General features: G+C 40.5%; 1 protein-coding gene and 1 long non-coding RNA gene across 3 annotated transcripts; one reads left to right on the top strand and one right to left on the bottom strand.

The window, feature by feature from the left end:
- The first annotated feature begins 2,641 nt into the window (after positions 1–2,641).
- Positions 2,642–6,023, top strand: LOC117593960. 2 transcript variants are annotated; one of them, XR_004575435.1, is made up of 3 exons: positions 2,642–2,886; positions 5,019–5,254; positions 5,436–6,023. It is a non-coding gene; the product is annotated as an uncharacterized LOC117593960 (long non-coding RNA). The 2 variants fall into 2 exon arrangements; XR_004575434.1 differs by having other exon boundaries at positions 2,642–2,923.
- A 1,075-nt stretch (positions 6,024–7,098) lies between these two features.
- Positions 7,099–13,837, bottom strand: LOC105008461 (butyrophilin-like protein 10). Its single transcript, XM_034290755.1, has 5 exons — positions 13,738–13,837; positions 10,908–11,261; positions 9,852–10,133; positions 9,385–9,525; positions 7,099–7,840 (listed from the first exon to the last, which is right to left on the bottom strand). The coding sequence occupies exons 1-5, from the start codon at positions 13,811–13,813 to the stop codon at positions 7,707–7,709; spliced, it is 987 nt and encodes a 328-aa protein (XP_034146646.1). The 5' UTR covers positions 13,814–13,837; the 3' UTR covers positions 7,099–7,706.
- Positions 13,838–14,368: the final 531 nt, after the last annotated feature.

The following is a 14,368-nucleotide window of genomic DNA, read 5'->3' as shown; positions in this document are numbered from 1 at the left end:
CAACAGAAACTTAATAAAACTGTCCTTTTCAAAGGGCATTAGCCCAAGGTATGTGTTTTCAAGGTACTGTCCTCTTTTACTTCAACAGTAGTGTAGTGCTCTCTACAGCATTTATTTATATATATAAATGATTTATTTATATTTGTAAAGGGGAATCATGTACCTATTTTTTGTGTGCAAATAAATGTCACTCTTATAATAGTTTAAAAATAGAGACTTGTGTAATTAATCCATATTTTTTGTAGTCATTCTATATCAGAACCCATACCATACCATACCATACCATACCATCTTCTTCCGCTTATCCGGGGCCGGGTCGCGGGGGCAGCAGTCTAAGCAGGGATGCCCAGACTTCCCTCTCCCCAGACACTTCCTCCAGCTCTTCCGGGGGGACACCGAGGCGTTCCCAGGCCAGCCGGGAGACATAGTCCCTCCAGCGTGTCCTAGGTCTTCCCCGGGGTCTCCTCCCGGTGGGACGGGACCGGAACACCTTCCCAGGAAGGCGTTCCGGAGGCATCCGAAAAAGATGCCCAAGCCACCTCAGCTGACCCCTCTCGATGTGGAGGAGCAGCGGCTCTACTCGGAGCTTCTCACCCTATCTCTAAGGGATCGCCCGGCCACCCTGCGGAGAAAGCTCATTTCGGCCGCCTGTATCCGGGATCTTGTCCTTTCGGTCATGACCCAAAGCTCATGACCATAGGTGAGAGTAGGAACGTAGATTGACTGGTAAATCGAGAGCTTCGCCTTGCGGCTCAGCTCTTTCTTCACCACGACAGACCGATACATCGACTGCATTACTGCAGAAGCTGCACCGATCCGTCTGTCAATCTCCCGTTCCATCCTTCCCTCACTCGTGAACAAGACCCCTAGATACTTAAACTCCTCCACTTGAGGCAGGCACTCTCCACCAACCTGAAGTGGGCAAGCCACCCTTTTCCGACTGAGGACCATGGCCTCGGATTTGGAGGTACTGATTTTCATCCCCACCGCTTCACACTCGGCTGCAAACCGTCCCAGCGCATGCTGAAGGTCCTGGTTAGAAGGGGCCAACACGACAACATCATCTGCAAAGAGCAGAGACGAAATTGTGTGGTCCCCAAACCTGACACCCTCCGGCCCCTGGCTGCGCCTAGAAATTCTGTCCATAAAAATATCAGAACCCCTGACATACAATCCAAATAGTCTACAAGTAACATCAGTGTTACCTTTCATTTGATTTGATTTCATTATGCTTCTACACGAAGAGGTTGCCCCACAGTAAGCATTTTATTGTCAGCATTTTGTCTGACAAAGTCCTATGGGGAGTTTCCATAGGACATTTTACAATACACATGACCATACCTTGGCAAATAATGGTCTAAAGTACTCAATTTCATTCTATATTGATCTGCTTTTGCACACAGCTTCACAAGACCTGGTGCTAGGGCTCAGTTGTTTCTAAAGTCATATCAAGTGACCTAGAGGGCTAAAATGTGGTCAGTTCAGAGATGCTTGTTATCCGGCATAAAGAAAAAACATGTAGTAATTAAAATTATTTTATAATAGTAATTTTATAATAGTACAAAAGTGTATATGTCTTGTTGCCATTCTGTAGCCTATTTATTGATTTAACATACATACCTTGTTTGTATATTCATTACACCTATCTGGTTCTGTTCAATGATATTTTCATATGGAAGTCCATGGTTTTAATGGTTCATATGTATGCAGTGTCATAACTTTATCTCTGACGTTTATAACAAACCAAACCGTTTGAAAATCGGTAGAAACATTTGAAAGTTATGGTTATTTAAAAGTACATGCACCATAAAACACAATGTTACGAGTGAGCGAGCGGCCTGTGGCAAGATGGCCGCCATGTGCGGACGTCGACCTCCATTGGCCTTTAGCGCGGACAAGGTATCTAGCCTTTATATATGATGTCTATGCTTATAACCCCCTCCTTCCCTGCCCAACCCCCGAGAACACCACCCAGGTCCCAACCCCGCCTAGCCTCCATTACCATGTGACGTTTAGCTCGGCCCACGTATAAACCATGCTCATGGGATTACAGTTTCAAAAGATAGATATACAACTGAATTGCTAAATGTTGAAAATAATATAAAAAATTGCCAGAAATGTATGAGTAGCTGACTTTCATAGGGATATTTCTCTGTTTGGTAGGGTGCTACTAACAAAAATGGAAAGTTTGTCCAGATTAGTCTACCCTGCACCATCCCTGCCTATTCAGTCCAAACATATAAAAACATAAACCAAATTACATTAGAAAAGGGGATGTTATTAGATCCTATGAGGATGGGGGACTGAATGCTACTGACTTTGTATGAATTCAATGCTTCAAACGTAATGGCTGCAGTCCTTCTGCTTAATGCCTTGGTTTGTTTTTCCCTCCTCAATTTAAAAAAAAGTGGGAGGTATTGATATTTTATTGAGATGTGATTTAAATCTATCAAAGTTACCACTAAATCTTTACGTCTTTCATCAGTGAGTACTATTGCCATGGAAATTGACATACAAATACAACTTCACCCCTCATAATCCACATATAGAACAATAGGTATATATTACATGGTAACAAAAAAAAAACACCTGGTTTGTTAAAGATTTACTAAATTAACAGGGTAACATTCTTGATTATGATATCTTCACATAAAAATATGAGTTTCTATATCATTGTAGCGTTTACTACGTCACGGGTGTTCAACAGCAATGTAACGCAGGTAACTAGGTGGGAAGTTCACTTACCTGATTAGAGCACGGGCCAGTCAAGAGTTGAAACGTGGACCAGTAAAATCCGCGTTTCAACTCCAGTACTGAATAAGCACGGGCTATAAGCGGGAGCGAGCATTGGTTTTGACATGTCTCGTCAGGAGAGATGCGCCACCGGTAAGCTGTTGTTTCTCTACATTGAGCTACGTTTTAGGTTTGTTTGTCTGTTGCGCTGCGGTTATGTATGTGCGGCTTGTATGCTTGATAACTGTTACGTTGGTCACGCTGATAAAACCTTATTTGTGGTCTGATGTTCAACGCTGTCAGCTCGATATATATCCGTGACTATATTCTAGTAAATGTTTGAAATTGGAGCGTTTTACTGTCACACGAGTTACTTCCTGGTTGCGGTGCTGAATGGGTAATTAATCAATCGCTTTACTTTGGTAATGGATTGCTATGCACAGCAACTACACTCACTGTATTCACTTTAGACCAATATACACCTTTGTGGTTTTGGGCTATTAGTTCAATATGTAACATTGACATTGCTGTACATTTGATGTGTTTTACATTGATGTATATTTCTGTGTTTAGATAAATGTGCTGTGTTTAGTCATTTTTAAACACTAAGTATATTATAATATTTATAATACTGACTATATTGAAATGTATATTCTATTCATATTAGTATGTTCAGAATTTGGCATATTATGTATGTGGCTAATGTTGTTTATACTATAGCCTTTGTATTTCTACAGGTTTATAACCTGCTATTTGTGGACTAATTAGCTGTTTGTGGAAAATCAATCAGTTTAAATAAAAAACCACAACGAGTCATAACAACGTGTCCTCTCCTGATGCCCCGTTCGGTGGGGAGATTCTTAAAGAACCGAACAATCATCTTAGACAGTATTACAGTTAGAAATGCCTGTCTTTCTGACCAGTGTTATTGTTATGACAGCCTCTCTTCTGCATAAAGCAAACACATACAGTACACCCCTAAATTCAGCTGCTATCTTCAACAGTCTTTGGCGTGGCACTAATCAATGATTTACCTGTTGGTTTGTGGCCTCTTTCTATCCCTCCTTGCCTGTTTGTTCATGTCTATCACTTTCCTGCCATGATCATGCATAGCATAAACCAAATTCTTAAAATACTGAACACACTTTAGCTATATCCAGATGATTCAAAACATGAGGGAAAATTCCAGCTGTCGTGTGGAGATTGTTTCCATGAACCTTAGCTAATTACACTCCATTCTTGACTGGTGGTGGCTCGTCCATTACTTAGCTAGGTACTTGCAGACCCTGTAGTATGGTGAAGACTAAAACAGAGATTGTGCAAATCATTTTAGCAGGCGTTCTTCCGTTCAAATAATTCAATAATAATAAATCACTTTTTCACACATTCATAGGAACTACTGCGTTATCTAGCAAGCAAGCAACTGTAACATTTGTTAGATAAAACCTTAAAAATAAAGCTAGCTAGCTAGCTACGTCTTGACTATTTTTTTAACCTGAAGATCGCTTATATTTTATCATGTTTGTTCGTTCTACAGCTATGAAAATGTATTGATGTTTATACACGTTGTACTTACTGTGAATTTTTTTTTATTCGGTCACGACAGAGTATTTATTTTTTCCTAAATAAATGTATTACACAAAACACTTTAACCCGTTTCTAATATTGGCCCATCAGTCCTCTACGCCCTTGGGTGCAATTGACTGTACACATATCCCCAACCATAGGTGCTTCATGGAGTAGCCTATCTTAAAATATTAACAATAAGCAGTGGGTCAATTTCAGAGATGTTGCCCGGGCTTTACACCTCAATCATGCTTCAAATAAAAGAAAAGTCTGTAAAACAAAACAGAAAACATGTAACAGGAAGAACACTGCTATTACAAATTTACTGTTGGCAATATGCTGCCAACAAGCCTCCCTGGCTTTGTTGGCCTCCACGGTGTGAGATTGAGACTTTAACCTATGATTTAGACTCTGACCTTGGCTTAGTATCAAGAGATCCCCGAATTTTCCACCTCTTAGTAAGTGATTGAACAGTCCTGACTGGAATTTGAAAGGCGTTGGATATCTTTTTATATGTTTATAAAATTCCATTACCTTGTTACGCAGGTCTGTTGAGTTCTTTTCTGGCTCAGTATCTAGCCTGCTCAGTGCATCCACATGAGAGCCAACAAACTCATTGACTGTTTATACACAGACACTAATTGCAAAAAAGCCACAGGTGTGGGAAATCTACCTTCAATTGCCATTTTCACCTGTGTGTTACTGTTAAATCTGTGTAGGTGGCTGTTCATTAACACAGCCAATGGCAGTGGGGTGGTCCTGCAGTGTGATTCTGGAGGCTGGTACCCTAAACCTCAGATGACCTGGCTGGACAGTGATGGAAACGTCCTCCCTGCTGGATCGACTCAGAGGGTCACTACACTGTGAGAGGACATGTGACAGAAGACTGACAACATGTTCACCTGTAGAGTTCTACAGCAGAAGATCAAACACAATAAAAAAAAATTTGTTCAAGGTAATGGATTTGTTGAGATCAGTCTTGAATTTACAGATATTAAAATATTTTTTAATTCAATTTTTTTTAATTCAAGCATGCAATGTTTTCTTTATAAATCCACTGTGGATAATCTGGATGTTCAATGAAATAGTTTTGTATGTATGTGACGTAATGATTCTACCCTGCTTGTGTTTTTCAGATGGCATCTTTCCTCAGTGGTGGATCATTTTTTGGACAGTAATTGTCAGTGGTATATCTGCAAGTTGTGGTGTAGCTGTAGTCTACATCCTGAAGAAAAATGGCAAACTGCAATGGCTGAAAAATATGTAATGAGGGCTTGTATCCACAAAGCAGCACAGAAAAGGTTCTAGGAATCCTGTTGTCTCTGATCTGGTGATACAGAAAATGTTCTTTAAAATGGGCATATATATTTCCAAAAACAAAAAAAGTTCTGTTTCAACACTTGATATGTTGTCTTTGTACTTGTCTTTCAATAGTACTTAGCGTCCCAACCTTTTTGGAAATTGTAGCTTGAAATGTATACACTTGCATCATAATGTCCATAGTAACATATTTTTCAAATGGGAAAGTAGCACCTTTCCTGTTTCTGGACATTTTGAGCCAGTATTTGGACCCACAAGTTCTGATGCTCTAGGTACGGAACTAGTCTAAAGAAGGCCAGTTTCATTGCTTTAATCAACAGATTTCAGCGGTGCTAACATAAATGCAAAAGGGTTTTCTAATGATCCATTAGCCTTATAAAATGATAAACTTGGATTAGCAAACACATGTCCACTGAAACACCAGACTGATGGTTGCTGATAATTGTCCTCTGTACGCCTATGTAGATATTCCTTAAAAAATCTACAGTTTCCAGCTACAAGTCATTTCCAACATTAACAATATTAAAACATGTTTTGCTTTTCTTTCAAAAACCAGGACCTTTTTAAGTGACCCCAAACTTTTGAATGGTTGTGTTTATATATATTATTATCTGATAGTTATTTTATTCATTTAATATTATTAGCTTTTTTTGTTATGCACTTTGAGATTATTCGTTTGTTGCAGAATGCATTTTTAAATATTCACCACCATCCCCAACTCTAACTCCAGTGGTCGCAAGTTAAAATCCAACCAAAGGTGATTCTTTTTTGTAACCATAACCCAAACCTTAACCCCAGTACTTTGATACCTAACGTTGACCTAACCTCTTTTGTTTTAAATCCTTAACCCCAGTACTGTAAAAGTTTCCTTTGTGCTGCGTTGGGTTTTAAAATATTAGACATTAAATTGTTGATGAATTCCGATACATAACGTCCCGGAGGTCCTCAATTGGATTCAGGTCTGGGGAACGTGAAGGCCAGTCAATGGCATCAGTGCCTTCATCATCCAGGAACTGCCTACACACTCTGGCCACATGAGGACAGGCATTGTCCTGCACCAGGAGGAACCCATGGCCCACTGCACCAGCATAAGGTTTGACGATGGGTCTGAGGATTTCATCCTGGTAACTAATGCCACGTTTCCACTGGTGCTTTACCCCAGTACCAGGGATTTACCCGTGATTTATGCTAATGTTGGCTCCAGACTTTTCTTTTTCCACTATACATCTAGTAGAGCTGCTGTAGATCACACAGAATCACTCAGCATCAACACAGGCTGGAGGAGGGTCTATACATCTAGTAGAGCTGCTGTTCATCACACAGAATCACACAGCATCAACACAGGCTGGAGGAGGGTCTATACATCTAGTAGAGCTGCTGTACATCACACAGAATCACACAGCATCAACACAGGCTGGAGGACGGTCTATACATCTAGTAGAGCTGCTGTACATCACACAGAATCAACACAGGCTGGAGGAGGGTCTATACATCTAGTAGAGCTGCTGTACATCACACAGAATCACACAGCATCAACACAGGCTGGAGGAGGGTCTATACATCTAGTAGAGCTGCTGTACATCACACAGAATCACACAGCATCAACACAGGCTGGAGGAGGGTCTATACTTCAAGTAGAGCTGCTGTACATCACACAGAATCACTCAGCATCAACACAGGATGGAGGAGGGTCTATACATCAAGTAGAGCTGCTGTCATGATGGTAATTCCATCAATCGGAACTCTTAAAGGAGTAAGTACAGATACAAAAACATAGCTGGGCATAATTAGCAGTATTTGCAAATTGAGAGACGTGTCAAAAGTTTACAAAATAAAAGTTTACACCCCCCCCGCCCCCGCAGCCCCCCCAATGAGACTCAGGTAGTCTGTAGTGGAGGTTGACATGCGTCATTATGGATGACATGCGTCATTATGGATGACATGTCCCCAGTCAATAACTGTTCCACCATGTGATAAACCATTATCAGCACCCCTGCTCATTTCCCTCAGTCAGGTCCAGGCATCAATGTCCAATTAGAGAATTCCAGGTCCAGCAGGAAAACCGAAGAGCTGCTGGCATCCATGTCCTAGACACCACCCTCAACATCATTGGGCAAGAATCCGTTTTGCAGATTCCCATTGGACAGTGCATTCCCATTCAACAGTGGAATCTTATTCTGCAGAGACGTCCTGTTTATTTGTGGATCGTTTTTTAATCCTCCTGAATAGAATAGAACGATTAGAAGCTAATAGTACGTTTTCTACATAAATATGTTCAATATAAACAGTAAATTTGGGCAACACACAAAAAATCGGGAAAAAAACAGTGGAGCACAAATACATACAGATAATTCACCAGACTCAATGATTTACCTCAGCGTTTCCCAATCCTGGTCCTGGGGAACAAAGAGGTGAATATTTTTGTTTTTGCCCGAGCACTCACACCTGATTCAAACGAAAGGCTTGACAAGTTGATTACGTCAGTCAAGTCTGTAGGTGGTAGGGCCACATTTGCTAGGGGCGAAAACAAAAACATGCACACCTTGGGGTCCCCAGGACCAGGATTGAGAAACACTGATTTACCTAAATTTATGACTGAAATAAAATGTGTAGCTAATCCTGGAACCATTGGATATCTTTTTTGTCTGTTAAGTTAATTTCCATTAGATCTCTCCTTTATCTCAACTTCCCACTGTCACACCAGGACCTCATTTATCACTAGATCCCACTGTCACACCAGGACCACATTTATTACTAGATCCCACTGTCACACCAGGACCTCATTTATCACTAGATCCCACTGTCACACCTGGACCTCATTTATCACTAGATCCCACTGTCACACCAGGACCTCATTTATCACTAGACCCCAGTGTCACACCAGGACCTCATTTATCACTAGACCCCAGTGTCACACCAGGACCTCATTTATCACTAGATCCCACTGTCACACCTGGACCTCATTTATCAGTAGATCCCACTGTCACACCTGGACCTCATTTATCACTAGATCCCACTGTCACACCTGGACCTCATTTATCAGTAGATCCCACTGTCACACCTGGACCTCATTTATCAGTAGATGCCACTGTCACACCAGAACCTCATTTATCACTAGATCCCACTGTCACACCAGAACCTCATTTATCAATAGATCCCACTGTCACACCAGGACCTCATTTATCACTAGATCCCACTGTCACACCTGGACCTCATTTATCACTAGATCCCACAGTCACACCTGGACCTCATTTATCACTAGATCCCACTGTCACACCTGGACCTCATTTATCACTAGATCCCACTGTCACACCTGGACCTCATTTATCAGTAGATGCCACTGTCACACCAGAACCTCATTTATCACTAGATCCCACTGTCACACCAGAACCTCATTTATCAATAGATCCCACTGTCACACCAGGACTTCATTTATCACTAGATCCCAGTGTCCCACCTGGACCTCATTTATCACCAGTTCCCACTGTCACACCTGGACCTCATTTATCACTAGATCGCACTGTCAAACACTAGTTAAACCATTGATCAGTCCCTTTAAAATGCAACTAATCAAACCCACTGAGGGAGAGCTCATCAGAGTAAAGTGATATTGACAGTAGCCCACCAGCCATCTGTCCAATGCTCTGATTTGATGTGCTTTTAATCTCACAACACACTGCTGTAAATACAGCAAATAGGATGCAATAAAATATCAAATATAGTGAAAATCCATCCCTGGGTGAGTAACTCCCATCAGTGACTTACCTCTTCCCCAGTGCAGTAGACCTTTACTCTTCAGGATGTAGAGAACTACAACTACAACAATCAATACAAACAGACCCCAGGTCAGACCCCCAAACCCCCAGGCCCTCCACCAGGACTGGCATGGCTCAGGAAACATTCGATCTGAAACACAGAAGACATGTAGAATCCTTTATTAACTTTTGGATAAAACAAGCTGACAAAAATATTGATAAATGAATTTATCAAAAAAAAAAACTCATCTGGGACATGAATCTCTGTCCACTAGTCTGGTCTAACAAGGTGTCTGGTATTCAGGTTAACTAATGAAGACCTCACCTGGGACATGAATCTCTGTCCACTAGTCTGGTCTAACAAGGTGTCTGGTATTCAGGTTAACTAATGAAGACCTCACCTGGGACATGAATCTCTGTCCACTAGTCTGGTCTAACAAGGTGTCTGGTATTCAGGTTAACTAATGAAGACCTCACCTGGGACATGAATCTCTGTCTCCATCTTGTGGTTGATCTGATGCTGTATAACTTTACAGGTGAACATGTTGTTATCAGTCTTCTGGATGGTCACATGTCCTCTCACAGTGTAGTGACCCTCTGAGTCTGTCTCTGTCTCTGTAGATCCATCAGGGAGGATGTTTCCATCACTGTCCAGCCAGGTCATCTCAGGTCTGTAGATCAACCCTCCAGCCTCACACTTTAGGATGACTCCCATGTCATCAACTCCCACAATAGAGATCTCTGGAGAAGAAGTTGCAGCTAAAGAGATACAAGAGAATATACACAGTGCCTTCAGAAAGTATTCAGGCCCTTTCAAATGTTGATATGTTATAGACACTTTGTCAACAAGCTCCACACGACAACCCATTTAATGCCCATTCATTGAAAAGTAAGATCTGAAATATTTCATGTTCAGGTGATAGAAGAATACACCCAGCATGAAGATGGTTGTAATAAATCAGACATTTTAACCATAACATGACACAGGACCCCCAAAAAGGTCACCATTACAAGCTAACATTTTCTAATGAAACATCTGAAAATTGCCCAGGCTTAACATCCCATGGAGAATTACGTTATAATTTCCGGAACTTTTCCCACCATTAACGGCCCTAATCGCATAAATGTGACGTTCTACCTGATATAATAGAACCCCACCAAAATCCATGTGTGAACTCGGTACTGTAAAAACCTGAATAAATACATAAATGCATAATACAATTAAGAAATTAACATCCTGTCGCGCTCGGTGGCATGACAGGATTATGAACAGGCCCAGTTGACCTTGATTTTGAATCAAGATGATAAGAGGATCTAAGCCACTCTGAAAGGGGGTTAACTGTCTCTTCCAGGATTATCAAGAATTTAACCCGTGTGTTTTGTGCCATTGGATGAGAAGGAACATGAGTGGTTCAGCAGCTGTCATTCATTTTAAAGGAGGCGATCCTTAATGGCAACACCGGAGACTCACTGTCCCTAGTGGGGATTCACTACAGCTATGGGAATTATCATCTCAATACTTAAATGACTCACCAACAATAACTTTAACGGAGTCTTTCTGAAAAGGACTTTTTAGTGTTGGAACAAAGCAGGTGTAGTTTCCAGAATCAGAGAGTTTCACTCCGGTCAGTTTTAAGGAAATGTTCCCGTTCTTAATTTCTTCTTTGAACAGCGACGTCCTTCCTCTGTAGTTGTTGTTCTGGTCATCATTGTAGTCAACACGGTTGCGGTAGAAATGCACCTCTTTAGGTTTGAGGTCAGGTCTCTGCCACTCCACTGATTCATCAACAGCGCTGACGGTTCTGATGGTGGTTCTCAGAGAACAAGGGAGGATGACATCATCACCTACAATGGCTACAACTGGTTCTGACTGGCAAACCACCTGGACTGGAACAGAAAAACACATGACATTGAGACCATGATGTATAAACATTATTAAACCTTTATTAGTAGTTAATACTTCAGAGACATGGATGTAGTCAACTGGACAGACAGCAATATGCTGGTTTGGTTAACTAGATATGAACGATTGTCTATTGTGCATAAAATAGAAACTCAGAATACATTTTTGGGTAGATAAATTAATTAAATAGACTTGTTTGTGAGACTGTGCAAATTAGAACAATTTACACACAGGGTATCTGCAGGCAAGTTAAATTTAAGACTTTAAATGCCACTTCAAATTCAATTTAAGACAATACCCCACGCAAAGAATATATAAGGACACAATTAGACTGAAGTAAGGCACCTACAGACTTTAGTTGTTGATGAGCACCAAAACAAGAAGCCGTTTAAGGTGCTTCTGTATCTGCATGCAACAACAGTGAAGTAGTGAAGTTGGCTACTGCATCTCCCTCCAATGTTGTTTAATTCCCTCCAGTGTGTGGCCAGTGTCCCCATCATGAACATAATGGTTAACTTATCTTGATGCCAAAAGGGCTAGTGATCTCTGGTTTGGTCTGGTACTAACAGACTAATTGTTCGACTAATAACTATAGTATAACAACAATTAATACAATTATTATAGCCTAATAATTATAACAAGAATAATATCGCACCAAGAAATACAAATATTTTGCTCCTCTAGCCAACTACATTATTTCATGTAGTTTTCTTTTTATTTAATTGACAAAAACGTACAACATCTGTAAAGTAATTTTTAGACGACATACCAAACCTAGCTCCACCAGAGGACTGTTGTGACTATGGTAACCAATGCAAACTCAGTCGCGGTAGCTATCATGTGTAAAACCTCTGCATGGGTGTACACACGGTAGCAGAATTTTCTCAACCACGTGGAAGGTTATGGTTTTAACTACTACACCAGAGAACTGTATGTTAGAGGGGTGTCAGTATAGCCAGTTGAGTCTACCCTGAACAAATCCTCTTTTACCACTGGCCATTTGCACAGCTTATTGGCCATTTGTGAATGACACTGATACAGTTAAACTGACTAACGTTTCTTACTAAGTTTACCTCCATGATTCTCTCGTCATAAGAATTCTATAGATTTCTGGGCTTATCTTGGGTTTGGAAAAAGATACAGGCAAGCTACTTCAGCAACTCCTTCAAAACGAGTTTCCAGGTGACATATTCTAAGCAATAGTCTCAACCCCAAACTTTCATATTTTACACAGGGGTTAGGGGTCGTTCCATAAGGATGAATTGAATGCTTTGCGGGTTAATTTTCAGGATCAATAACTAAAGAATTCCACTGTAAAATTGTCTAATCTGGTTCCAACCTACAGATATTAGTGTGATGTTGCTGGATTTAATACTCCCATATAACGAATTTGTAGATTTGTGGCATTATCTCTGGTATTGAACAGGTTACGGGTAAGCTACTTTTGCCATTACTTTAAATTTTGCCAATTGTTGTTTTTACAGCATTGCCTGCTTTTTGAAGTTCAGGGTAATTTATGGTAATGGCCCTATTGGAAGGTTAAGACATGGTTTTCTAACAGCAATGAAGGTATGTTTTGTCCTCTCCACTTCAAATACCACCTCATAGAATGTTCTAAAATATCTATTAACATCAATTTAGTTTTGTGAATTAGGGTTAGGTTAATAGAGTCAATGAGTTTTTGTTTAACTGTATTACAGATTTCTAGTTTTAATGGTTTCTAGTTTACAGGGCATCATTACAAATAGACAGGAGATATATCTAATCTTACAAGGAATCATTTTTGGTCATGTGTATTTTTTCATATAAAGCTGTAATGGCCCATTGACAGAGTGCAAAGAGGCCCTATAAATATTGAAGTAGCCGAGATGCCGTTACAGCTTTCTCTCTCTCCGCTCTATTACTAAATATTTCATTGCAAACATTCTTTTTTACTCTGAAGCATAATTTTTGCTTTTAGAACAATTATTTATGATTGAAAAGAAATGTCGACAAAAAGACACAAATGTACCTCCATAGGAATCCCATGGTACCTGCGGGAATTTCAACAGTCTACCGTGTTGCCATCTAAATGACCTAGCGCGGTACCTGATATCCATCTACTTCATGAACAAGTGTTGGGAGAAAACCAGCTAGCCTTCAAGTGGACATTTAACAGTCTGACTCTGAAATCGTGCTTCCTCTCTGTGCACCACCAGAGCTAAAATGTGTTCACAAACATCCACAATAAATGTTTTAAGACCTTCAAAAAGACGAAATAAGACTATTTAAGACTTTCAAGGTCTTTCATATAGATATATTAATTCAATACTTTTTAAGGACCCGCGGATACCCTGTAGTTGTAAACATTTGTTAGCTAGTTGTCTCTGATCAGTCCGTTAAATATTAAAGGAAATTGAACAGAGAAATAAATCACTTTCAATGAAGGAAGAAGCTTGTTGTTGGTTGTTTAAAACCTACCTGTATCCTCCGCTCTGCAGACGGGGAGAAGTGGCAGGAATAAAAGGCTGAAAATCACTCGTTTCAGAGACTCCATTTTACAATTCAAATAATTGCGCCGTTGAAGTTCCGTTTATGAAAACTGACAGTTAGAATCGTCCCGCCTCTAGTTTTGAATATGCAACCCGGAAGATCGCAGCCTATCACAAAGCACGTTTATACCAAGACCAACTTCTGTAGCCTATTGTGTTCAAGGGGGAAATTCGGACCAAACAAACATAACACAGCGGATAGGATTTCTCTACTATACTGGTAATTCAAGATAGCGGTGACAGCCCCCGCAGAAAGTGTTCATATGTACATACAATTCTGCAAGCTAGAAAGGAGCCGGGTTATTACCACCACCTGGTGCAGAAACTTCGTCTAGATTGTGCGCGTTTCAAATCCTATTATCGGATGCACACCACCCAGTTTGACAAGTTGCTCAGCAAAGTTAGTCCCTTCATCGAAAGGCAAAACACATTTTGGAGGGAACCCATGAGACTTGGACAAAGAACGGCTATATATCTGAGGTAAAAGTGTGTTAACATACTGTTTTATGGATAATAGTGATGTGCATTTCGCGAACAATTTGTTAGCTCTCCTTCCTCCC

This window comes from Esox lucius, chromosome 24 (genome assembly GCF_011004845.1).
Source record: "Esox lucius isolate fEsoLuc1 chromosome 24, fEsoLuc1.pri, whole genome shotgun sequence".
Taxonomy (NCBI): Eukaryota; Metazoa; Chordata; class Actinopteri; order Esociformes; family Esocidae; genus Esox; species Esox lucius.
Note: the sequence above shows the minus strand (reverse complement) of the source record. Positions and strands in the feature narration are given on the sequence as shown.